This window comes from Tympanuchus pallidicinctus, unplaced genomic scaffold, assembly GCF_026119805.1.
Source record: "Tympanuchus pallidicinctus isolate F22 unplaced genomic scaffold, pur_lepc_1.0 scaffold3, whole genome shotgun sequence".
Taxonomy (NCBI): domain Eukaryota; kingdom Metazoa; phylum Chordata; class Aves; order Galliformes; family Phasianidae; genus Tympanuchus; species Tympanuchus pallidicinctus.
In genome coordinates, this window is record NW_026294747.1 from 93,754,560 (window position 1) to 93,781,556 (window position 26,997).

Sequence of the window (26,997 nt, forward strand, 5' to 3'; positions counted from 1 at the left end):
GCTTTTAAATTATTCAGATTTTTATATTACCAGCTAACAAATTGTAAACATCTTCCTATATAAATTCTCCTGAAAGACAACAATTATCAGCAATTATCAGCAATTTTCTTTTTTTTTTCTTTTTTTTTTTATTATTATTATTCAAGTGCTCCTTGTGCCAACTGTAGGCAACAGTTTATTTTATTTGTTACCTCTACATCATCTCTTAAAGACCAGAGATGCCTTGGCATCTTAACCATAGCTTTACATTTGGCTTCAGTGTATGATGTAGTTGTTGTTATTTATTCTGTTACTGTAAGTGAGAAAATAGCTCTGAAGAAACTGAAAGTGTATTTTGTGACCATAGCAAGGAGAACTGCAACTGTCAGACTCTAGTTAAGTTGGGGACCTGCAATGTTGGTTACAGGGTAAAGTACCAGAATTTTATAGTAAAGGTTGTATTTCAGAGGAAACCAATAAAATATTTCAAATTGCCTGATATTTTGATTATTTCATAAGAAATGTTGAATACATACACCTTCTTTTAATAAAATTGAAGTCATTACTTAAAATTATTTAGCCAGAATTCAGTCTGTTGGTGTACCTCATGAATATTCTTAGGTGTTAAAAGTGTCTGAGGACATAAACAGTTATCAGTGTGTTTCTAGTAGCCAGTTCATCTCCTAGACTGTTGGAAAAACCAAGATGCTGTCAGGTCAGTACAAAATGCAGTTTGCTTCATTCTGCAAGGTGGAAACCTGATCTTGAGTTACTAGCAGAATATGTGATGCTAACAGAGTAAAAGATTTTTGTTTCTTGTCCTTTCTGCCATGTTGTCTGTCTACCAGTTTACCTTCCTGAAACCTACTTATGTTTTGTATGTACATACACTACAAAAGTGCCTTTATTTGCATAATAAAAGCCCCAGACTCATGCAACTTCAATCAATTTCTTTTCAGAATACTTTGTCAAGATAGCTCACAGTATACTGTCAACAAGGTCATATATAGCTATTGTTGAGTGTCTTGTCTTGTCAACTCTAACACTGTCTGAAAGAAAATGTTTTATTTAGGACCTGCTCTGCAAATAGGTTTTCACAAAAGTACATCCAAAATTTCTGCCCTTATCCATAAACTTCAAGGCTCATGCAAAATAACTCATTAAAAATAACTGTAACTAGAAGAAGTGTGTCAGGTTACACCACTGGTTCTTGCTTGACAATAAGAGCTAACTTACAAACTACTCTAGTGCCTCTTTCTAGTGTAGTGCTATGGAATCTACCTAAGTGGAATCCATGTTAGGAGTGGAATTGAGTGTCTCGGGGAGACAGAGGGTTTGTTTGTTTGTTTGTTTTCAGTTAAATACATTGGGCAACCACTGTCTATCAGCAAGTCTGATCATGCTGGGTCTCAGCAGAATTTTGTTTCTGGCTGTATTGAATGTCTAGGGTAACAGGGCCACAGGTGACTGCAAGTGCTGAAGTGTTTGAATTGCCTTTTGAGTTTATCTTGGAATAGAGAACTACATAAATGTGCAGACATGCTCTCTAAGCAAAAAATTATTGGCAACAAACACAAAATGGACCTTAGTTTTACATAGACTTGAAAATAACATGTTTTTCAGCAGCATAAAAGAGTAAGACAATCCTGGATAATGTATTTACATGGTGTCAGCATTGATGCAGTTTTATAATATTTGGTGATAGCTTATTTTTAGCCTGGCAAGTGTTGTGAGCTCCTGCCAGAGTAAAATAGCTGGAATAATGGAAGGTAAAAACAAACACTTCTGCCACTTCAACCCCTGTTTAATTAATACTTCAAATTTCCATGGGACTTGATTTAGCTGCTTAAAATTGGAATGTATTATAAGTGGCACCTGAGCTCTAATTTTCCATGACTGTGAAATATATGACAAATGCTGTTCCTTTCTGCTAGTTTTATCCACCTACATTTGAGCCATCTCTCTTAGTGTATAGGAAGAGACACCTTCAGAGCATGATTCATCTGACCTGTTTTTGAAATGAACATTATAGGAGATCAATCATGTCCAGCAAATACGTGTTTCTCTGACTGCAAGGAGAATCCAGACATCCACTTCAGATACGAAGTATGCTTAGTCAGATGAGACTTAATCAAGGTCTAAGGAATGGGTGTTTTAAAAACTATAGTGAATATATATATATATATATATTTCTATATTTTTATATATATAAAATATATATATAAATAGTCTGCCTTTTCTTTCTGGTATATGGCCCAGTATCAGGTTGTCTTGAGCACTTTAGGGAAAAATAGCTTAAAAGACTGCTGTACAAAGTTGTCAGAACACTATAATGTGGGTGGAAACTAATGAACTGTTAAATGCTTGCTGTTACTGTCCTATCAGTGGAGTGAATTTCATTATGCACTATTATACCTTTGCTTGAAAATGCAGTACAAATACATTTCTTTAAGAGTAGTTAAAAAGGAGAAAAATCCTCTAATGTAAATAGCCAGAAATATTCCTATCAAAATTTTATAAGTGGAAGTTTCCATTGTGTGCTTATTTTACTTTTGATGGCTTTACCTCCACAAGTACTTCTGCAGATTGCATTTTATATTTCTGTTCCATAACTAAAAATGTTACTGTGAATTCTTGCTTCCCTAATCTCCAGATTTCTAGTGACTTCTTGAGACTTGTTTTCTCTGTACATATGTGTGTCTTAGTGGTAGAATCATGCATAAACTACTAGTAATTTTTAGAGATTACTTTTTTCTCCATAAAGAAACCAGAAATTTTATGCAGGAGTGTACTTTGCAATTTATCTGTCAGTCTGGCATAATAATTTATGAAAAAGCAAGGCAACCTATCATATTCTATCAATGTTGCTTTTGTATACTAAGTTGGGAAGTACATTTTTATGTCTAGATGAAGGGAAATTATTTGATTTCTCATCTTGTGACTAAAGTAACAGGGAGCTATATTGCCTTTGAACAACATTGTTAATGAGAATGTACACATGGTACAACTTTACACATAAGGAAATTTTGCAATTATACGAATCGAGTAGTGAACATAATAGGAATTAAATATTAATGGTCTTAAAAACTAAGACTATTGATAACTCGGCAGTGAAGTAGATAAAAGTTGTTACTAGTGATGTTAGACACAGGTACTAATGGAACACATAATACTAATACAAAATACTATGAAGAAAGTGTTTTTGATGTTTGACAGTCTTGATGGCAACTGGGGACAATAAAAATGTTTTTGCTATTTTAAGAAATTTGAAAGGGAAAAAATACTCCCCATGTGTTTTTAAAAATGTGGGAGTCTTTACAGATATTGAAAATAATTACTTGAAAATGTTCTAGGGGGGAAAAAAAAATATTGAGTAACAGGTTTCACAGATCCTAGTTTTTGTCTTTTTTTATGTTGGTATATCTTATTTTTACTCTAGTTGTGGCACGTATTAGTATATCCTGGGCTCACACATTCCTTTTCATGACCTTATGGACTTCTTGGACCAGTCACCCCGTAACCAACTATCATGCTTGACTCTTTTTCAATTCTGTTATCTCCAAATAATAAATGCCTGTGCTGAGGAGAAGTCCACATGAAATTGCATGACTGCATTACTCAAAATATATTGTCTTCTAAGATCTGGTAGAGATTTCAACTTCCTACCAGAAATTCCAATCTTCCTTTAATTTTGATAGTAATCCATTATGTTTTAAGGCCAGCAACTGTCTTTAAGACACAGTGAAAACTTCTCATTTCCTGCCCTATCTTTTCTAGGACCATTTTTGGAAATAGGCAAATACATTCAGTATGACTTGCCTAATATAGCTTGTCAGAGAAATCTGATGGAATTGTTAAAATAGCCTCACTTGCATAAAGTTGGGTTTTATTTTATCCCCTTTTTCCATTCATCTCTACACTTTTTCATTATAATTTTTTGGCCAGACCATCTCATGCTTTATTTTTAGTTGTATGTATTTGTTTGTTTGAATCATAGAATTGCTCAGGTTGGAAAAGACTCTAAAGGTCGAGTCCAAACATAACCTAACCATACAACCCTAACCAACAATCCTCCATTAAATCATGTCCCTGAGTACCACATCCAAGTGGTTTTTAAATGCATCCAGGAATGGTGGATCACCTCCCTGGGGAACCTATTCCAGGGCTTAACATCCCTTTCAGTAAATAAGTTTTTCCTGATATCCAACCTAAACTTACCCTGGCACAACTTAAGGCCTGTCACCAGGAGAAGAGACCAACCCCACCCTCACTGTAAGTACCTTTCAGATATTAGAAGAGAGCAATAAGGTCTCTCCTCAGCCTCCTTTTCTGCAGACTGAACATTCTCAGTTCCTTCAGTTGCACCTCATAGGGCATATTCTGCAAGCCCTTCGCAAGCCTTGTTGCCCTTCTTTGGACCTGCTCCAGCATCTCAATGTCCTTTCTGTACTGAGGTGCCCAAAACTGAATACAGTACTTGAGGTGAGGCCTCACCACTGCCGAGTACGGGGACAGAATTACTTCTCGGCTACATGGGCACACTGCTGGCTCATATTCAGTCAATTGTCCATTAGTGCACCAAGGTCCCTTTCCATCAGCCATTCCTCCCCAAGCCTGTAGGGTTGCCTGGAGTTGTTGTGACCAAATGCAGGACCAGACACTTGGCTCTATTGAAACTCACACAGTTTACCTTGGCCCATCAATTCAATCTATCCAGGTCTGTCTGTGATGCCTTTCTCCCCTCTGGCAGATCAACGCTTCCTCCCAGCTTGGTGTTTGCAAACTTACTGAGAGTGCCCTCAATCCCCTTGTCAAGATCATTAATAAAGATGTTAAGTAGAAGTAGCCCCAATATCAAGCCCTGGGGGACGTTGCTTGTGACTAGCTGCCAACTGGATTTAGATGAATTGACTACAGATCTTTGGGCCTGGCCATCCAGCCAGAGTTTCACCCAGTGGAGGAAAAAGTAGTACATCTGCAGTGTACTAACATACATAAAATTACAGAATTGCAGGGGTTGGTAGGGAATTTTTGAATTGGTTGAATTAATTTTGGAATCTACTAATAAATATTCCATTGTACTCCAGAATTTAGAGAGTGAGACTTCTGCAGAGCAAGAAGGAGCCTTCTGTAGCAGATATGTCAATGGGAGATATCATTTACAAGACAACATGGTCTTTTATTCTCATTATTAAAACACCCAGAACTTTGATATTGCCTTTATTACCAGGGAGAATATTGTATGTAAAAATCAGGTTCCTCTTGTGTAGTCTTTGAATAAAAAAAAGTATTAAAAATAAATGAGATGTCTCTTCGATTCCAATTAAAATATTCAGCCAAAAACAAGAGGAGGAAGTAGGTAGTATTAGATAAAAGATGCAGATATAAGAGAATTGTGTTTTTATTTTTTCTTTTAAAAGTAGCTAGCATTCTATGGAAAGTCTGAATATAGGAAAAAGTGGAAGCTGAGGGAATAGTTATTGCTTTGAGACCTCAGGAAAGAAAAATGCCCATGCCAACCATTGAGAATTACTGTGCTGCTATTGGCACAGTCTTCATAATAAAATCCAGTTGAAAAGGAAAGTTCTTTTGAGTGACTTAAAGAATACTGGGCTTTGGAAACTCACAGAGCCAATTTACTCAGTCCATTAGCCCTTACATAGAATTCCTGGAGATATCAAGAATCAGTAGTGATTCACATCCAGAATGTCCAACAGCCTGGAATACTTGTGACTGTGACTGACTGAAACTCTCTCTGACTGACTGAATATTATCTTTCATGAAAAACAAAAAAAGACTGAAAGACAGAAATTTACAACATACTCTGATAATTCCAGCACTTATTGATACAACCCATTTAGAGTTGAATCCTGCATGCTTGGTAAGTGTCTCAGCTTCTGATTGCTAGGGTGGAGGAGTCTATTGTGGCAAAGATGTGTAATTCTTCCTGTCTAGTTTAGTGGGAAAAGCTGGGAAAAGATTCATGCCCTTTCCTATCTCTTTTTCATTTTTGTTTTGGCATTTCTGGAGGGAGGACAAAAATCTGTATTTCTAGACTCCAGGATTTCTTACAAAATTGTCTGTCTGTTCCCAAAGGGTTTCAAAGCAACCACAACTTTCCAGTCTTGTTTTAAGCTCTCAGAATTATAAGTGACAATTATTGCTTCAAACTCTTAAATATGCCTCTTGATACCACTCAAATTTTTGCTTCTATGGTGTATAAGCTTGAATTATGTACTACAGCTGGAGATCATTTTCAAGCTATGCTTGACTGGTTTGCTTTAGTCAACTATTATATTTTTAAGTATGAACTGACAAGGTAGGATATGTAATAAATGCATGCTTAATTGATTGAACAACTCACTTTAATGACATGTATTCACAGTATTAAATCCAGAATAAATTGATGGCAGTTTTAGATGGTGTACTGTGTTCTTGCCTGCTTCTTCTCCACTTCATAATGGGCAGTCTGAGCACTCAGAAATGGGCTGCTCTTGGGACTTAGCCACTTGATTAATTTCTTAGTTGAAGTCAATGCTCTTGCTGCAGATAACATTTGCATTCTTGTAAGTTTCTATTAGCTTACTTAATAAATCTTTAAAATAATTAGGAAGTAGTTGTTAACAAAAATTTTTTTTTGTTTTTTTTTTTTTTTTTTTTTTAATTAAATTAGCACTTATTTTTTTCTATGTGCTTAATGAAATGAGAGGAGGAATTTTGATCCAATTCTGGTAAGGTTTTTTCTTCTTTGTAATCTTGCAATTGAGCACCGTGTTTCGTTTCCTGCAACTTGAAGAAAACTATTAACTTTTCACTGTCTGATGAATTTCTTCAAGATGACAATCTACTTGAAAGACAAAGGATTGAATAAATATTGGTAAGGAAAGCTGCTTCATGTGGTGTATGCATAACAGTGAATAGTTGTTTGTGGGTAAGACATTTATCTGTCAGGAGGTTTATCTGCCTACTGCTCTCTTAAATTAGTGTGATTTCCGGTGTAGTTAACTGCAGAAGTAGGTCACAAACAATTTGTTTTCAAGATGCTATACAGTCCACAAATGTTAAGTTTTTTAGTTCAAATCAATTGTAGGCACTCTAATGGAAAATGGGAATGGAAAATCTCTTCATGTAGTAGAATGCAGCTGAAGAAAGTAAATGGAAAAATTAGCAAAATTAGGGAGGAAGGAAGGAATAGAAAGGAGATACTGGAAAATAGAAAAGAAAAATAAACCAAAGAGGAAAGAAGTACCATTCTATCCTATGTGAAATAACAGCAAACAAACAAAAAAAGCACATAAAACAGAAAACATCTGAACAAAAACCACCTCCTCAAATGTAATAATCCAGAGGAATCCAGTGATTTATGATTATTTAGGAAGACTGAATTCCATTTGTATGAAATTTACTCTGAGCACTGATTCTCAAGAACATATCAACTATAATTGTTTCTGTGTTTTGATTAGCTTTGAATTTTCTATTCAATTCTATTTTTCTGAATTTCTGGTGAAAGAACAGCTGCTAAAATTGCAAAATCTTTAATAATCAGGCCTGTGAACTGAGTATTAAACAGCCAGTCTCATTCAAAATGCCTTTTATGTTGGTATACATTCAGGTCTGGCAGTGCAGTTTCATCTAGACACAGATCTCTACAGAATCCATCAAAATTTGCATTACGTCCTTTCTTGTAAATAGGTTGCATTTGTGGTAATGAAAGATGTGACCTTGCTGTCCAAAGTCTCCTTAATTTTTTCATCTGTTAGTGTTTTACAGTATTAGAATAGTTGGATACCTACAGAAGTGGACAATCTGACAAACTCAGTCCTGGTGTCAGGGAAAATGTTGATTTAGTTACTGTTGTTTAGGACAAATAATTGGAATTCTTAAGAAAGGAACCAAGAGTTTATTAATTGTGTGGTTGCATAGGGGATCTCAGAAGAAAGAAGAATTCCAAGGTAAACTTCATGTAATGCTTTGCTGCTTTATGACTGGAAATGTCATTTCATAAGCCAGTCGTAGAAATCTCTTATCTACTTGAATTAACTTTAACAGTGAAAAATCTGTCTATTAATGCTCTGTTTTAGAAATGCCACTAGTGCTTCTGTTCACTTAGTCTTTATAAACTGTAAAAGCGTATTAATTTACAAATCTGTGCATTTGATACTACTGTATTTTCTCCCTTAAATAGACACAGGTGTCAAGAAATAAAAATGTGTGTTTTTAATCTTGTCATATAGTTGCAGATTGACAGCTGAATGTTGTTTGTCACCATTATTTTGTAGGAAGAGGAATTTTAAAAAGGAAGCAAAATCAAACCAAAAGTAGTAGGAAAATAAGTAGCGTAACTTCTGTTCAAAAATTGAATCAGCCAATTTACAAAAGAGAGAACGTGGAAGCTTAGAAACTGCATTTGTTGGCAGTAAAACTAACTGCAACCTGATAATCACCTTAGTTAACATTTTATTTTTTCTCTTTGTTAACAGTATTATACTTTAATAAAATCAGCTCATTGTTAGATTTTAATTTTAAAATTATTGTTTCGCCTTGTGTCTGCGCAGAAAATATTTTCTATGTGATGCAAGTTATTATTATTCAAATCAGAATCTAGTTTGCCAGCTGCTGAGGAAAGAAGTGCTTAACTCAGTGGAAATACTTGTTTAAAAGTACAGAAGATTAATCTAAGTTCTCAGATTTTCATCTCTCCTAGAGTAAGATACATATATTACTGTCAAATGAGCTGTCCTGAAGATATACCAGAGTAACTGAGAGCATGGCAAATGAGATTTAAAGTGCATATATTTAAAGATGAAGAAGATTAACTTATTTTTGAAAGTAGAAAAACATATATAATGATTAAAATAACATCCATTCCTTCTCATTACACTCCTGTTTCCTCAAGGAATCAAGGACAGGAATTGTTGATGCATATCAAGTAACAGCTTTGCTTTATTTTCTTTAGTTTGGTTTTCTCTTTTAGTTCTAAGTTTGAGTAGTAGAACCGAAATTTTTCCCTTTTATTTTAATACCATGTCTTTGGTGTTCATGCTTGTGACTGCAGAGAAACTTCACGAAAGGCCAAGGAGGTTTCACTAAACAGAATTTTATTAGGGCAACTGCACTGAAACTTTTCAGACAGACTCAACACCTGTCACTCTGAGGTATTGTGGGTAAGGAAAGCATGCAGTTAACCATAAGTTGCTAATGCTGTCACGAAAATAACTTTTTTAGTGTGCATTATTACAGGCAGTGTAAGTAGAGCCAACTTTCAAATTGCAGCAGTATTCAATTAAAGGTTTAAAACAACAACAAAACAGAACAAAGGAGATAATAGTAATACGAGGTGGTTCAGTACTAGTTCTCCCTACTCCTACAGGAATCCTATGAAGGAGTGCAACTAGGATTTACGTCTCCAGTAAATAGATAGCTTTAGAGTTTCTATTTTAGCTATTACATTTTAGTTATGCTATCTTTGAATCATGGACAGCAGCATTTCATTTTGAGCAGATTACAATCCTTAATGGCGAATTAGGTTCAGAAAATGCAGTTTTTTAAACTTAAAAAAAAAAGTGACATCTGATCAGAGGTTTTCTGGCCAGTAAAATGACTAAACTGTGCACACTGCACACCTGTACTGGGCAAAGGTACTGCACAGTGGTAAACTAAAACCCTTTAGAGTAGCAAAAAATGCGTTTTAACAATTTCATCAAAATTCATGTATGCATACTCTCAGCTAGAATGCTGTTCATTCTGATTCTCTACAGATTAAAAACTATCAAGAGAACTAAGTTGGTTTAGAGACATTTATTTTCACTATATTCATTATATAAACATACGCTGCAACTCTGGGATAGGGAGTAAAACTAATAATTGGGGCATAACTTTTTTTTTTTTTTTTTTTTTTCACCTTCTTCCAGGAAAACAAGATTTTGCTATGTAATAATCTGTTTCCCTTCCCCCAGAAATATACTTGGGAACTTGCTGGGTGATTTAAGTAGTAAGTTTGTGCTGCAGGCCTGTGCAATAGTCAATCTGAAGCTGTATAAAACCACTGAAGCCATTAGCTTGGCTCCAATCACAAGAGCAGCAGGTCTACTTGCTATACTCATTCCTCTCAGGGAAAGATGCTCTTCTGTTCCCCAATCCAAGTGCATGCCTCTGCAGGCTGGGAGAATGTGTTTTTCCTCTTTCTATAAGAACACAAAGCATATTAATGCAGATAGGAGACCTGAAGAGGAAAAGGTGGAAGTCGCAGTTGTGTGTGACAGGAAGTGCTGTAGTGAAGTAGGAAGAAAACTGAAGTACTTTGGTTTAAGGAAAGGGATTATTGATACGTTCATCACAGTGGAGTGCAGTCAAGACGTCAGTGACTAGCAACTATAAATCCAATAAAATCAGGTGTTAGTTCTCAGAAACAATATTATTTAAATAGCTTCTATGGAAGACTCACTGTAATTCTTTTTCTTTGTGAATATTTTCAAATTTTAAAATGGAACAAAATGCAAACCCAAAGCAGCAGGTATTCAGGCACATCATCTTGCTTTCAAAACAGGATTGGCTTGGGTGTTGTTCGGATGAAAGCGTCAGGCAAATATCTTTGGCAAGATCAGCCACCTCTTAGTAATTCTGTGTTCCAAGGGATGAGGTGCTGAATGAAGTAGGGACGCATTTATCTCATGTGGAACACATTTTTTTGTCAATACAGTGCATACAAATGTTTTATAAATTGTATATTAATATTTTTATGAATGTACTCTGTCCACTTATTTCAGAGAGAGAAAATCTTTTAGGTAACAAAACATCTTAATTATAAAAAAAAAGTGTTGTCAAAATCAATACAAATCTCATGTGCATACCCATGAAGAATGTTTGGCTAGACACTGAATTTTATTTTAAGAAACAGCAAACCAACTATGTTGTATTTGGACATGAAGAAAAAAATAGATATTTTTCTACTCTGCTTTCAGTTAAGAAAATTAAATGAGATTTAGTCCTTAATTTTACTATCTGATTAAGATTTGCTCCATTAACATCAGCTCCCACTTCTTCAAGTGTGGAATAGCGTAACTGAGAAGAGTGTACGAAAGATGTTCGGATGTTGGTAAGAAAAATGGAGCAAAAACTAATTAACAGAATTTAAAAATCTGAATTATTGCATACAAAATAGATGGGAATAGGAGCATTGTTGGGTTTAATCTAGACACATTTACTAATTGTATAAGAGTATGTTTTTAAACTGAAATCATTGCCTCTCTTTAAAAATGAAATTATTAAAATATATTGTTTCTTTCAACCTTTTACTGATGCTGAAATTTGTCCGGATTGCTACCTTACTCAGTTTTTTACTGTAGGCGTAAAGCTGATAGAAGATTGTTTTTGTCATGTCTCTTGAAGACTGAGATAAGATCAAAGAGTTCAAACTCTGGACAAAGCTAATCATTCTATAAGAAAATCTAAGTGTGAGAGAAAATATTTCAGGAACAAGAAGCATTGCTAAATTATTTGAAGCAGAGGTTCATGTGATCATTTCATGCTTTGTGTAGTAAACTGAAAATTGAGAATATGTTAATTTTAGATCACTATTTAATTCAAGTTTGAGTAAAATTAGTATTTGTTCTACTTTAATTTACCAAATCCAGTCCATCCCAGATGGGACTACCTTAAACAAACAAACAAACAAAAAACAACAACAACAAAAAAACCTACCCTTCTCTGGGAACTCAGATTACTTAAACAGTAGTGATACAATGAGGCTACGATACGATGAGTAAATGGATAAACAATAACTTTCCCAGTTGTTTAAAGCACAGGACTTGTGTAATTGAAAGAGGTTCCATAGGGTGCCTCTGAAGAAGGAAATGTAGGGCATACAAAATACATTTTGCACCCCTAAATGACATCCATACTTTCCTTATCTATTTATTCACAAAAAATGTATGTGTGTGGGAGGGGGGAAATATGAAAACCCTTTCCTGAAATAACATCAGTGTATCATACTACTTTCTCATGCTGCAAAAAAAAATATATTTGTTAATCCATTATTGAAGATGTATCCTGAGAAGAATAACAGCTTGGGAATTTTTTTTTCATTTCCTTAATTGACTTTTCGCTGTATGTTGTTTTACATTTCCATTACTACATTATATGAAATGGTAAAATGAAATACCTTATTTTTATTAACAGTTGTTTCTTTTTTTATAAAGCCACAAAATATACTTAAAAATCCTTTTCTTTGAATATTTGATGTGTCATTTTAAACTACTACATTTCATGTATATTGTATTTGACTAACTGTTTTGAACTCATGCACTTCTAAAGCATGCATAAAGTCTTTTTTTTTTAATTTTTGCTGCTTTTAAATTATAGTTTTGTCATAATGTAGGCAGTTTGACTGTATTTTTTAAGATGCTTGTTAAATGCTCTAATACACAGAGTCTAACAAAATGCAAAGAACTGATGTTGCTGACAGAAGTTGCCAACTCCACCAACTGATAATGAGGAATGAAACAAATAGTAACTAAAAAGGGAACGTGAACCATTTTTCAGAAATATGTCTCTCTGTTTCTTCTTTCTGCTGGTATGAGAAGCAGTTGGTCTTGTATACTTTAGTATTCAGGGCTTTAAAGGATGCAAAGTTAAGGCTTTGGACTATCCATCCTTTCTAAGATCATCTTTTTCATCCTTTCTAAGATCAAGTTTTCCTGAAATGAGAGGTTCTTGAGTAACCCTCTGGAAGATCTATCTACCTAAGCTGAGGCTGAAAACTATTTGAAGTCTTGTGAAAGTAAAAAGATAAAGGAAATACATCCTAGAACTCCTCTAAAATCAATGGGAAACTCTTATTTCTCTTCTGAATGAGTTCCAGTTTATTACTGTGTCAGATACTGGCCTGATATTTAGTGCTTGGATGAGTGCCTTGATGAGATGATTCATTTTTTTCCAGAAACATACTTCCTTATTGGATCCTGCTGTGGCTTCATAAAATGACTCCCATGCGAGTCCATTTTAATATAGAAAACTGTAAAGTAGAATTCAGATTCTGACATGTTTGTTAAAAGATGCTCCTTTTCTGTAATAGTGTCCTCTATCAAATCCCCAGGTTGATGGAGGATGCAAAGAATCAACCAAGTAGATCTACCAATTGCTGACATCTAAGGGAAGAGATTCCATCTCCATCTCTGTTTTGCACTGATATTCTGCTCTCATTTACTGCAGGTTGCAGTCTGCTGATCCAGCAGGACTTCAACCCAAACTGTTTGTTGATTTTTATTTTTTTAAAAAGCAAGTCTTTACTTGGATTAGTCAACTGAGTGGCACAAAATATGTGAGAGTGGAAAAGCTTGCATAGAGAAGATCAGAAGATGGAAATAAAGGAAGGAGTAGGAAGTTTGTGATTGCGTTGAAGACTTAAAAGATATTAAGACTGGTTGGTATACACAGAGGTTTCATATTGGAACCCATATTTAATCACATGCATTTATTTTAATGATAGAAGCTGATTCAGAGAGAAAGTAAGACAAGAAAGAGAGGGAATGAGAAGCAAAAAAGAGAACTCTCCCCACTGATAATCTGGAAATAACAGGCATGGGATTCCCAGAAGAGTTCTGGGGGTTTCTCCATTGCAGTGGTTGGCAACGAATAAGAAGTTTTTAAAACTTATTTTCTTATTGTGCTATACACTTGTCACAAGGACCTGCTCTAAACCTCCCATTGGTTGCTCAGGATGACATGCAAGTCACCCTGAAAGTAATGCCTCCTACTTATTTTCACGGAAAATAAGAGATGTGAAGAGAACAATAACACCATGTGATAGAACAAATTCTCAGCTATATTTCAACATAGTTGCCACCGTTACCCTATGCACTTTGGACAGTGATGAGCAAGAGCTTACACGCTGTGCTTTTAAAAATCTTCATGACCATTCAAAAAATGGCTTATTTCATATCGCTGTCACTGCTGTCATATTTTTACCTAGCAACTCTAGATTTTGTGAAGTTTTCATCCAAGACTGTCAGAGTTATTATTTCTACAGTAACTTCAGAAAGTTGCTTTATACTATTATACACGATATCTATAAAAAAACTATTTTTGAATATTGACAGATATGAGAAACTTCAAAATCAAGTGATTTTTTTCCTATATTGCAGCATAATCCAGGAGAGGTCTGACTCCTATTTCATAGACATCTTTTCATTAGAATAAAAACAAGAAGCAACATTCTTTTCTCTTAACTCCTAAGAATTTCCAAATAAAGAATTAGTTCTAAAGTACCTCACATAAAAGTGCTCTTTGCCATTTATTTGCAAGAATGAATGACATGGGCAGGGACAGATGTACTTACACAATGTATAGAGACTACCTATGTATATGCACATAGTACTGAAGCATTCTTCTGATTCCTTTCATGGAGTGTTTACTGATATTAATCAGTTGCTATTCCTTTAAGAGAGTGTTTAGTCTAGTTTAAACATAAATGAATGAAGTTTCCGTAAGTTTTCAATATGATTGATGTAGGTGCTGCTTCTTATAAACCCCTTGGGAAAAATCACTTCTCACAATTCCTGTGAATGACTCCTGACCCAATACAGAGATTTCCTTGGCTAATGGGAAGTTTATAAATATCATTTTGGTAAAATCATGAAATCGCATAATTGTAGAATGGCTTGAGTTGGAAAGGATGCCAGGGATCACACATTTCTAATTTTCAAGCTATGGGCAGGGTTGCCACTTGCCAGATCAAACTGCCCAGGGACCCATCCAGCCCGGCCCTGAACATGGCCAAGGATGGAGGCATCCACAACTTCTCTGGACAGCCTATTCTGGCACCTCTTCACCTTCTCAGCGAAAAACATCCTCTTGACATCTAATGTAAATCTCACCTCCTTCAGTTTAAAACAATTTAAGGTGTGGTATTATGGTCACCAAAGTTATAGGAGTTTGAGAAACATGTAAAGACGTTTCTGCTGACATCTAGGATGCTGCTAGTTAAATTGTCCAACCAATTTAATATCTCTGTAAATTTTTACACTCAAAGCAATAACTAAAACAGTAGAGAACTTTCAATTTTTCTACAAACAGTTTTGACGTTCCCTGAATATACAAGGACTTTCTTTCTCACACAGCACTGTAATCATTAACAAGTATCTGCTGGCATTTGATTAAGGCATTCTCAATTTGCTTTAGTCTGGGCTTTGGCAAGACAAGCCAAGACCTCCACCTACTTCCCATGATAGTCCTGGCATTTGATTGAAGCATCTTTACATTTAATTCCTGTCAACCTAAGGCAGTACTGATATTGTCTTGCAAGTACTGTAGCAACTGGTTTTTTTTGTTTGTTTGTTTGTTTTTAAGTTGTTTTTTTTTTTAAATGAAAATCTTTTCGGTTGAGCAAGATTATTATTTGTATGTTCTGACCAAGAAAACTGACAGAAAAATTACTCGGTTATCTATCATCACTGATGAGCTGCAGAACACTTGATAGATTATATTTTTCTTGGATATAGGAGATTTAGGTTTTGGATCAGTTACTGAAAATGTGATGTGCCCTCCTTTTCCTTCTGTTTTTCCCAGCTAGACATCTCGCCTTAGATCTGAGCATTAGAGTATGGCCTTTGGTTTCACAGACGTTCTCTCTCATTTTATCTATGAGATAGATCATTTTATCTATAAAGATAAACACTACACCATATCTTATTTTCTCATCAGATTGTTGCTGCAGTTTTGTTCTTAGGCCCATGTCCTTACCCTTTTCCCTTTCCTGGGGCATGGATCCATGTGTACCCCCACACCACAAGCCACGGAACCAGGCTAAACCAGCTTTTAAAACGCTGAAAACTACCTATTTATATCTGTATTACTCACTGCAAGTCACAGATGTCTGGACTTCACTGACTGCACTCCTTCTCTACCTAAAATGTGTACCATTGATGGTCCAACTTATGACCATTTTATGCCAATATTCTCCTCAAGCCTTTCAGGTTACCCAGACAGCTTCTTTGCTTATTAGAATGTTCTCTTAAATCAGTAGATCTAGCTCAGCTTAATTTATAACAATTTTTAACTGAGAGGTATCTTCATTATAAGTAGTTGCTTATGTCTACTTAAGGCATGTACTTTTCCTTTAAGGCTACTCTGCTTGTTCATTCAAAAATTTTTTTTCTTCAGTTTTCAGAGTTTTTTTTCCTCTGCATTTTTTTTTAATGGAGATCATTCTCATTTGGGAAACCCATTACAAAATCTGGTTTCTCTTTAAGGTGATAACCTAATTGCATCTCCAACTGTAACTTCAACATTCCCTTCCAGTGCAAAAAAAAAAAAAAAAAAAAAAAAAAAAGTTTTTCTCTCAAGCTTTGCTCGAGGATACATCATTACATCATTAGTGAGTTCTATTTTGAGTTTATTGGAATTATTTTCATTTAGGAGGAAACCACATTTGAGAAAGTGTAAGTGTCATTCTTCCTTACAGTCAGTAACTCAGTTTAAAATTCTAGATTTTCTGGAAAAGACGTTCTCTGGACACTGTTCATCAGTTTCTGAACCATCTCATAACATAACTTGTATGAATTTGCAGAAGAGCATTCTTAGAACTTCATTTCCCACAGCATCATTTTTTGTTAGCATTGCTTCTCTAAGAAAACTGAATGCAGAAATTCTCGCAGTTTACAGAAAACTCATTTCACTGGAACAGGAACATAGGAGTTTGCTTTCTCATTTCTTTAAAATTAACTCAAGGTTTTCCTTTAATTTTAGGGAATGAGAAAGGAGTGTATGAACTGTATATAGGCTCTCACTTTTATTCATGGAGCCCTGGTGCTGCCTTGGTTTCTTAATACTAGTATAATGATTATAGAGAAAATTCAGTGCAGCAGCATTAATCATAAGCTAGCATGAAATTGTTATGAGAGTTGTAGGGAATTGTTAAAGTGATCATGAACACACCAGAACTTGAATAAGCTAACATGCATGAAAAAACAGTTCAAAATTGCTGTGAATAACAACTTCAGTTTAGAATATATATGAATTTATTTATACCGCTTATTCAGAAAATATAATAATAACACATAAAACAGGTGGTAATTGAACACCCCTCATTTTTGACAAGAAAAAGATACTGTAGCAATTGGACAGATCAATATGATAGGAAAAGTTTTATAACAGAAGTGAGATGACAGAAGGACCAGCAAGATAGAGAGGTGCAGGGAAGCTTCACTAAGGAGGGATCTCCAGGAAGTGAGGTCTAAGAGATGTGGAGCCAGGCTCTACCCCTTCTGGTTGCATGGGTGAATTATCTTCACCAGAGGTCCCAGCGCTGGCAAAGTCCTTTCCCCAGGTGCTCAATCAGTGGTTCAGGCCATGACTCAACAGTTCCCATACAGATACGGATACTGTTATTTGGGTATTCTGTATGTGGAAATGAAAATTGTGTAAGAACTGTGTGTTGTATGTGCAAGGCCAGATAGATGCATGTGTGATAGTGACAGAAGCAATCACCACACACTGATGAATATCAATGGGTGTAATATATTTTTCACATGGAGGAATTTAATGACAGGCCTTTGCTTTATGTGCACTCGATGTCAGACACTGTTCTGTCAGACTGTCCCTCTGCTGCCATTTTTCACACAGCTACAAAATGTTGGGAAGGTTCAACCTCTACTGCTATACCATCCACCACTGAAATAATGAGCTAACATAATAAAATAGAAATACTACTTTCAGTGCAGCTCTTGTACAATTGCATAATGCAGGCTGTTGCTCATCACTGGTGAAAATGCGTGTCTAATACATGTGACTAGGTTAAAAATATATATATATTGTAGCTGAGAATGTGCTCTATCAAATAGTGTTATTGTTCTCTTTGTATCTGATGTAGTTTCCATGGAAATGAGACATTACTTTCAGAGTGACATATGAAAATTCACTGAGATGTATATATGCATATATGTGTACTTACTATTTTTTCTTTTACAGTGAAAACTGTGAGATGTACCAGAATAAACACCTTTATTTCATTTTGATTCACCTAGATCTGATAAATCTTAACTCACAATAGTGATCCAATTAACTTTGCTGAGATTTTCATGAGGGATTTTAGTAATTGGAAATGTATCAGTTTTTATCTCAGTCATATTCAAAGCATAGTAGTTTGTAAACCTGCTTGAACTCCAATTAAACCTCACTTGCATCTAAATGTGCTGACATAAAACTAAATGCTTTCATATCCTATTTTATTCACTCAGGTATATTTAACAACTGTTAATGAGATCATGCTCTCTTTAGCAGCAGTTTGAACCTGAAATGAGAGTTCTCTTGTTAAGTTCCCTGTGGAGAAACTATGGAATCAAATTGATGTGTAATAACTCCTTTCACCTGGAATAACAGTGGACTTTTTCCAATTCTATAGTGTCTGTGTTAGCCTCTGGTTTGTGAATGTAACTTTCTGCATTGCTAGGGACTTACTTTCTTTTGTTATTTTCCCTTTATGTTTCATAAATAATATAATATGTAAAATTAGAATGCTAGTTGGCTGTGCTTGGTTGCACAAGTAGTCAGATAGATGTTATCTTCACTCCAAGAGAGGATGACATGCAGAAACCATCTGGAGTTTGATGGAAAAGAGCAGTTACAGGAACAGGGAAAGCACAACAATGAGATTCGTAGCAGACACAGCTATGCTATTAAAGTAGAAAACCTTTTTGTCTTTTTTTTTCTAAGTAAGATGACAGTAAGATTTATCAAGGGAGTGCTGAGTTTAAATGTTACACGGTGTCATTACAAACAGTCACGTAAATTGTGTGCATTAATTATGAGCAGAGAATTGCATAATAACCTTTTCCTTTAATTATCTCAATTCTAAAACACTGTCATGGGATTTTTAACAAACCTGTCCCTCTGGTTTGTATAGTACATGATAAAAAAATTGGCGTTTCTTAGATTACAATTTTTGAGCATCTGAATAGTCATTGAAACAGGGCAACTCTGTGCCAGCATATGATTGAAAGTGAAGCTAACACAGTTCTTGTTCAGCTTGTTTAATTGTCCTTGAATTTATGCTGTGTATCTGGCAGAGATTTCTGGGAACCATATGAGTCTTCCGTTGATCAATGTCCTATCTACTTCAGTCTGTCCTATTTCCAAAGACAATACGAGCATGCAAGCTCCTAATATTCATTCTCCTTTCAAACTGTCATGTGAAAAAGTCGTTTCATCTTTATAGAAAATTAATGTAAATGAATTTTAGCTGAAACAAATCTGTTTTAACATTGTTCTGAATACTTGTGGAACATCTCTTTGGTATTCATCCATCTCTGCAGTCTTTTTATTAAAGGAAAACTTTAATTTGTAGTGTCTATGCAAATTGTCTTTCTTTAACATTTTTAAAAGCAGTCTTTATATGTCATACGCAGACTTGAATCTGCAACCATATATTTTTATCTGAAGCTAATGCGTAAGTATTTTGAATAATTTTATCTACTTTGCACAAATATAGAGCACTTGACAACACTTGAGTTGAGCTACTCGTGGTTTTGTCAGTCTATTCTGAAAGGGTCCATAAGACTCACAATTCATATTTTCTGGAGAGGTATGGAATTTAACTTTGATATTTACTTATCTAAAAAAAATAATAATAATTAGGAAGTCCTTATGGTAGTATAATACTGTCACCTGATCATCAAATCCAACCAACTTAAATAACTTAATATTCATTACGTTATGATAATTCTAAGAAAGAACAGTATGGAATTGAATTTCTTGTTATTATTACAGAAGTGTTGCAAGCAACATATGAATATATATGAAAACAGGAAAACTGCTATGTTTATATCACCCACTGCAGCTCTCTTACTGTTCAAAGATAAGCAAAAGTGCTGGCTTCTAGTCTATACATTTCCGATAAATTCTAGTCTAAATAAAATTTCATTCTTCCTACTCTGAAACTTAAGATCTAGCAAGCACTGCAGAACATTGAACTAAATGCTTTGTTTGTTATTTGCGTGAAACTGAAGCCTGATTGGTACATATTTTACCCTTGATTCTTGAGTGTTTTTGGTGGTTTTTTTTTCTTCAATGTGTTATGGTGCTTTATTTGCATTATCAATAGCAAGTGATATTAAAGACTCCAATTATGAAAAGCAAATAAATTACACATAAGAACATTTTAAGGTAAGTATGAGAAATTTTACTTTCTGTATTAAACAAATGATAATAGTCTCTTAAAAATATTACTTAAGGATTCAGTGAAATGAAGATGACTATTGGACAAAAACGTGTTGCTTGATTGTTAAATATGATAAGGAATTGCTTCAATAAATGATTTAAATATTTCTTTCAGTTTACTAGTTTATTAGTCAGACATCATTAGTTACCAGATTTTAAATTCAACCTCAAAACAAAACCAAAAACCAAACAACAGCAATAACAACAACAAAAAAAAAACAGAACAGGAAGTTATCTGTGTTTTCCTAAAAGTAATTATTTTCTGTTATCTGTTATCAAAATGTGGAACAAAATTAGTCTCCCAAGCCTTACCAGATACCTGCTGTGTTTATTGGAAATATTATTTCTTATTCTAGCCAGCTTTGGTCTTTAAAAAGTAAATTGTTTTCTGTTACAAAAGTTAAACTTGCCAAAACTTTTTTTGGTTTTCTAGATGTAAATGGCAGAAGTTTGGCCATCTTAAGTTTTTCATAAAATAATATACTTTATAATGATATTCACTTTTACACCCATAGAGCATCATTTCTATACTTTCTGTCCTTTCAGTGTTCCATGTTATGTTTCTTGTATTTCAAACTTTAAATGATGATAGCAATTAAAGAACAAAACAAAACAAAAAAACAATCCTTTCCATTACATAAGTACATTTTAGACAATAAGAAATTGAGGAGTAAATTAATTTAGCTACAAATGTGCTTGGGGTGTAGGATCTGCAGGTCTTACACTGTAACGCTATCATTAAATTGCAGTGCAAGCATATGATTTTATTTATTTTGGCAGTGTGGGGATTTAGTTTTGTGTTGATGGGGGAAGCAGTATGTCAGTGCATGACTGGTAATGATATTTCCTCCCTAGTTAGGTAAATAAAAATGACAGGTAAAGTCAAGTACTGTACTGAACTAGAATGTGATTTTAAAATATGTATTTGGTAAAGGAGCAAAATCTATTTTATTTTAACAATCATTTATTGAAAGACTTTAATTATATTTGAGCGAAAAGTGAGTAACAGACATTGTCTAATGAGCAAATAAATCACTTCATAAACTTAAGTATTGTCTTAAAAACACTGAACAACATCAGCCTTAATATTTAATTCCCCGAGGAATTAAAGAGTAACAGAACTGAATCTGATGGATGTAGAACACTTGTTCTGCAAGTCTGGAAAAGATTAATTTTTGTGCTATTTTATTTATGCATCCTGTATGTTCCCTCACCATTCATGAATAATATCCCTCTATGGAGATAGGGCGTAGCAATCTGATTTATTTCATGAAAATATACCTTTTATTTTTTCTGTTCAAATTTATGCATATTTATCAATTTACACTCAGTTAGTTACTAGTATTTTCCCTTAATACACGTGCAAATCACATGCATATAATTTGAAAGTATGAGCAATATCTGTCTTGGGACTAGGCTGTTCTTGGTAGCAAGCTCTAAGGTAAATATTCCTGAATAAACAATAGACAAAAAATATTCTTTCCATCCTCACTGTGAAGTGGACACATTCCTTCTTTCTTCTAAGAACTTATCTAGAAAATGGCTCTGTGCTAATTGAAAAATAATGTACAGTGCTACAGCTTTAGATGTAAGCTGAGGAAGAGTGTTTATGGCACAACAAAGACACTTCCACAGGGTATGGATATGAATCATTATTCTGCAAAATTTGTGTAAAGATTTGAACTGAAATTAAAAATTCCTTTTTTGGTGACTGATATCCATGTCAAAATATCATTCTTGAATTTATAGTAAGTTAGTTGCATTTTAAATGCCCTTGAACAGTATAAAATGCATTAAGGTTTGACAGAACTGTGACTCCCTTGTGCCATATGAGAAAAGAATAATGAAGCTCTGGGAAGATGGGGCTTTTGAATAAAATCTTTCCCCTTCCTCCTCAAAAAAAAGTCTAAACAAAAGTCTAAAAAGATTTCATGTAGCCCCATAACATATCTTGTTATTTTAAGGATTCCCTTGCAAAATTGCATGAATGAAATTAATTTGAGTGTTGCTGAAATACATTTTGAACATACTTAGCTTTTTTTTAAGTTAATCTACCTGTATCTGCTCAGCCTGGGGAAGAATCGGAGAGGAAGCATAATGTAGCACCTTCGAAACTTCATCATCATTCTGCTCTAGTGTTGTTTGGATGTGCTAATACCCATCATGGTGTTAATTATAAATTATTGCTTAAGGATCTAGTGAGGCTTGATGGTACATGAGAAAACATCATGTTTTCAGACAGATGGGACTTTTTTTAATATGTACATCTATTTGTGTCTTCCTACAAAGCTGAAAGAGGTATTATGCCAAAAGACACTGACTTCAGACAGTAATTCATGTTTTACTTTTATATTCTTCTACAGATAGTAACTTCATCCTTGCAAATGCTCAGGTGGCTAAGGGATTCCCTATTGTTTACTGCTCAGATGGCTTCTGTGATCTTGCTGGATTTGCACGAACTGAAGTCATGCAGAAGAGCTGCAGCTGTAAATTTTTACTTGGTGCTGAAACAAATGAGCAGATGATCCTTCAGATTGAGAAATCCTTGGAAGAAAAAGTAGAATTCAAAGGAGAAATCATGTTCTATAAAAAGAATGGTAAGTTTTTCTTTCCTGTCTTGGCATTAACCTGTATAAATATATACTACACATTTCTATTTAGATATTTAGTATGTCTGTAATCAGACCTACAGGAACAGATTTAAATGCATTTGAGTACACATGTCATTATATTTCTAATATTACTGATTTTATGTACCAGTATATCAACTAATATGTCAGCTGTCTGACAAGTAATTAAGATGTACAGAAGAATAAATTCAGCGCCCTGTACTATACTGTGAGACACTGCATATCAGTGCTCAGACCCTGTGTTTTCTCACATCGAAATCCTGATACCTTACTGCTGAAACCCTAATTCAAAAATTAACATTCACCACAATGTAAGCAGTACGTAAATATTTCAGTCCAAAAAGTAAAATGCTCAGAATTTTGACTGATCCAAATGATGAATACAATAATAGCTTTTATAAAAAGCAGGTAAGTACTATGATGTAGAGTTATATTTATGTACATATTGCCACATAAAAGATTTTGAGCCTTGAGCAACTCCACAGACTTCAGTAAATTTTGAGATGCAGTGCCGAAGCTTTCGCTCCTATAATAGGGCATTTATTAGAATGCTTTGCATATAATGGGCAGAGTGAGCCTTAGAAGAAAGATTCACTGGTCCTCACTGAGTATTACCTTATGTTCTATTATGAGGCTAGAATTTCTAGAGATATGTTAAGGCCTTGTATTTTCCTCTTAGATCCTGTTTATGTCTTTGCTAATGATACATTACCCCCTCAAATGTTATTATAACATTACAGTATATAATATTATAACATTAAATATTTTTAATGGTTCTTTTCTAAAACTAATAGGTATATAGTATCAAGAAGGTAGGCAGTGATTTAGAGTGTTAGGTGAAAGCAGCCTCTTACTCTGACTAATACAAAAGATGTAACTGTTGCTTACTTGGTTTGTGTTCATGTCCATGTTCATGTATTTTTCACAGTGTGAAAGCTATTTTTGAAGATGCTTTCTTTGTTTTTTGTTTGTTTTGTTCAATAGAGGGAGAGATTCATAGTTCCTAGAACTCATTAGCTTATGTTTTTCAGGAAGATGATTATAAAAAATATTTTCTAATCTGTACATCATGTCTGAATTTAGGAAAAGAAGATCTTATTCCAGAAACGTAAGGGTGGCTCTTGTTTTGTAATGATGGCTGGGCACATTGAGAAGATATTTCAATGAATGTACACAAAAGAAGCATAGCTAACGTATTCATTTCACTGGCTTGTTTCTGCAGGAAAATTGTGATTCCTTTGCATTGCAAGAGGTGCTTAAAACATTTAGTAGTTATGATTAATACAGGTACAAAGAAATTTCAGGTCAATTTGCTTAGCAATTAAGCTTCTGAAACATAGATAAATAGGATAAAATAAATCCCACAATCCATTCTAGTTACATCCTTGTGTATAATTTGTCTGGAAGCCATTCTGAGACTTATTCTGTTTATGAATGAATTTATCTGAGCTCCTATTGTATTTTTTTTCTCATGAATTTCTATGCTATCGGAAGAAGAAATTAGTAGGTATTAATGTAACATGAGACTATTCTTGAATAAAAGCAAAATATATCTCAAAAATATTCCTTTTTTTTTTTTTTTCAACAGATCTTCATAGTGCAGACATTGAATTTGGTAAATCATACATTTTAGCTGAATGATTTAAGTTTTTTCACAGTAGAAATTGAAACTCTGAAGCAGTTAGATTTATTTGATTTTGATAGGAAAAAAAATAATACTTACATACATGTCTATTAACAATGTTTTAAGACATAAGTACTTTGAGACTAAAGGCCCCACGATGAATGGATATTCTTTAATCTTACCACATACTGAAAATAATTTTTAAAAGGGATAGTGCCCAGTGTAATACTAGGAGCAAATATCAATGGGAGGCAAGAAAATAGTAATGTCTGAGTGCCATAGTGTAACATGTCAGTGTTCTGTTATGACCTTAGGGTGTCATTGTGAAGCCAGGTGTCTGACTTTAGTCCACTGTTCAGGTACAACCCTACTCTATAGGCCTAGCTACAAGATCAAATAAAAACTGTCAGGGATAACAACAGATTTGGAGACAATTCTGAGCTCACAGAATTGACTGAAACATCCCTGAGTGTATGCCTTTTAAACTTAATAATGAGCACAATAGGAGGATAAGAAAGTATTATGAGAGACTAGCATGTATGTACAAAAGAGCTTATTCTTGTTTTCCTTCTGGATTTGGTCTAAAATGTAGACACTAGAACTTTGTAAATAAAAACAGATTTTTTTTGTGTGTGTGCATGTCATTGCATGGAAAACAAATGAAAATTTTCAAAGTTTTCTAGCATTCCACGTGCAGTTTCATAGGAGTTCCAGACTGTGGTGAGTAAAACAAGCCTGCAAGAAGTTGGGTAGGGAGCTGAGTAAGGTGGGGGAAAAAATACAACTTTTTATTGTCTTGATCATTTGGTTTGGGTTCATAACAGGAAGGTGATCTTTACTCATTTTACTCTCACCTAACTAGAAAACAATCATCCTTGAACTGTGACTTTTCTCTGTATATTCCTCTTTTGTCATTCTGGCAAATCTTCATAATAGCATAAAATGGTTGTGCCTTCCCATGCTGATTAGTTTCTGCCTATTAGAAAAGAGCAGTGATAGAATTGTTGACAACAGCTTCAGACGGAGATGTCTTTTGGAAATTCCACTCAACACATAACTTTCATTGTAATTTTAAAATACATTTCAGTTTTTTATTCAGTTTCAAATTTTTACATTTTAGTTGCAGTGCTTTCAGCAACAAACAGGAAAAGTACATTTTAAAGACAAGAAATTCTGTTTGTTGCCTTCTTCTGAAAATTTTAAATGGTATATATTTGGAGTCATTTTTTTAATATAATTAACTCTTACTATTTCTATATTTTCTTCAAAACATCTGCAACAAATTGCCAATTATTACAACAGAAATGCAAAATAACTTCTTTAAATTCCAGTAGCTTGTGAGAAAAAATCTCTCTCCTTGCGTCTCCATTCTAAATCTGAAAGCAGGTGGACATTCCACTAAACAATTACATTTAAACAACCCCTTCTTTTTCTCCCTGAGAGACAACTGAAAAATTTATCAACAGCAAGTACGTATAGTTAAATAAGGTCTTCATGATTCCCCAAACTGAAGTACGAACAAGAAGCAGATTGGATTCTTTCAATTTCTGTTACAGCCTAAGAGGATGCTACAACAAGCCTTATAATCACTGGCTTAGTCCACTTTAAGCTGTCCTTCCTCAGCTGCTGAGAAGGTCATATCTTGGTTCCATTTCAACATATCAACCTAATTTCCTACCTCAGAATCAGTCTATAGCCTTTTAAAAGGTGTCTGTTCTTACAGGTGCTCTCTTGTGACTCTTGTAGTAATCCTACAATCTTCTTTCATAGAAAATAAATTTGGTCTTGTGAATATGTAATTTGTGTGAAGCTCTATGTAATCAGCAATGTCTACTTTTAATTTATGGACTTCTGAGAGAGTGCAGTGTGGTGTCAGTTGTGTCTGTGCCCTGCTAGCCAGAAACAGGGCTGGTGTTTCTGGATAATTGAAAATCCCTGCTGTAATAGGAATGGAGCAAGTAGGTGTTGCTGGAATCACCATTTCAAGTTGCCTTAGGACCTGACAGAATGATGAGTTGTCTTCATCACAGAGACTCAGGACATGGTGCTGTCTCCTGCCTGTAAATTCATTTAAGCACTTCCTGAGATGCGTCAGGCTTTGTAGCTTCTGTCTTCTAAGGGTGTGGTAAATCAGTCATAAAATCAAAAAGATGCAAAACTATTCTCAATTATTTATTCCAAGACTCAGTGCAATTAAACCAGGATATTTTCTTATTAGTGTTTCAAAAATTCTGTGCTCTTGTCTAAAAGAGAGCTCTGATTCCACTCTCATGAGTGGAATAGGAATGTAGAAAGAGCAAAAGCCTCACTAAGTTACTGGATACCATTGGGCAAAAGGTCGTTTGAAGTCAAGGGAGTAACTGTTCTCAGATGAGCAGCAATCATATTCACAGGCAAATGATACAAGACATCATCTGTAGCCTCTGCTATACTTGAGTGTACTTGAATAAGATGGTTATAGAGGTCAAAGACTGCACACAGTAATTGTATTTGTTATGTGATCTACATTAGCCAAAGAAAGATTTTTTGGGGGTAGTATAAGCATAATTTTAT

At 34.5% G+C, this 26,997-nt stretch overlaps 1 protein-coding gene across 1 annotated transcript in view; it reads left to right on the forward strand.

The window, feature by feature from the left end:
• The first annotated feature begins 22,550 nt into the window (after positions 1-22,550).
• The window catches only part of KCNH8 (potassium voltage-gated channel subfamily H member 8), a 99,223-nt gene continuing 94,776 nt past the window's right edge, over positions 22,551-26,997 (forward strand). Inside the window, exon 1 of the mRNA XM_052692225.1 lies at positions 22,551-22,787. Within this exon, the coding sequence (XP_052548185.1) occupies positions 22,658-22,787 (130 nt within the window). The 5' untranslated portion in view covers positions 22,551-22,657. The remainder of the gene's footprint in view (positions 22,788-26,997) is intronic.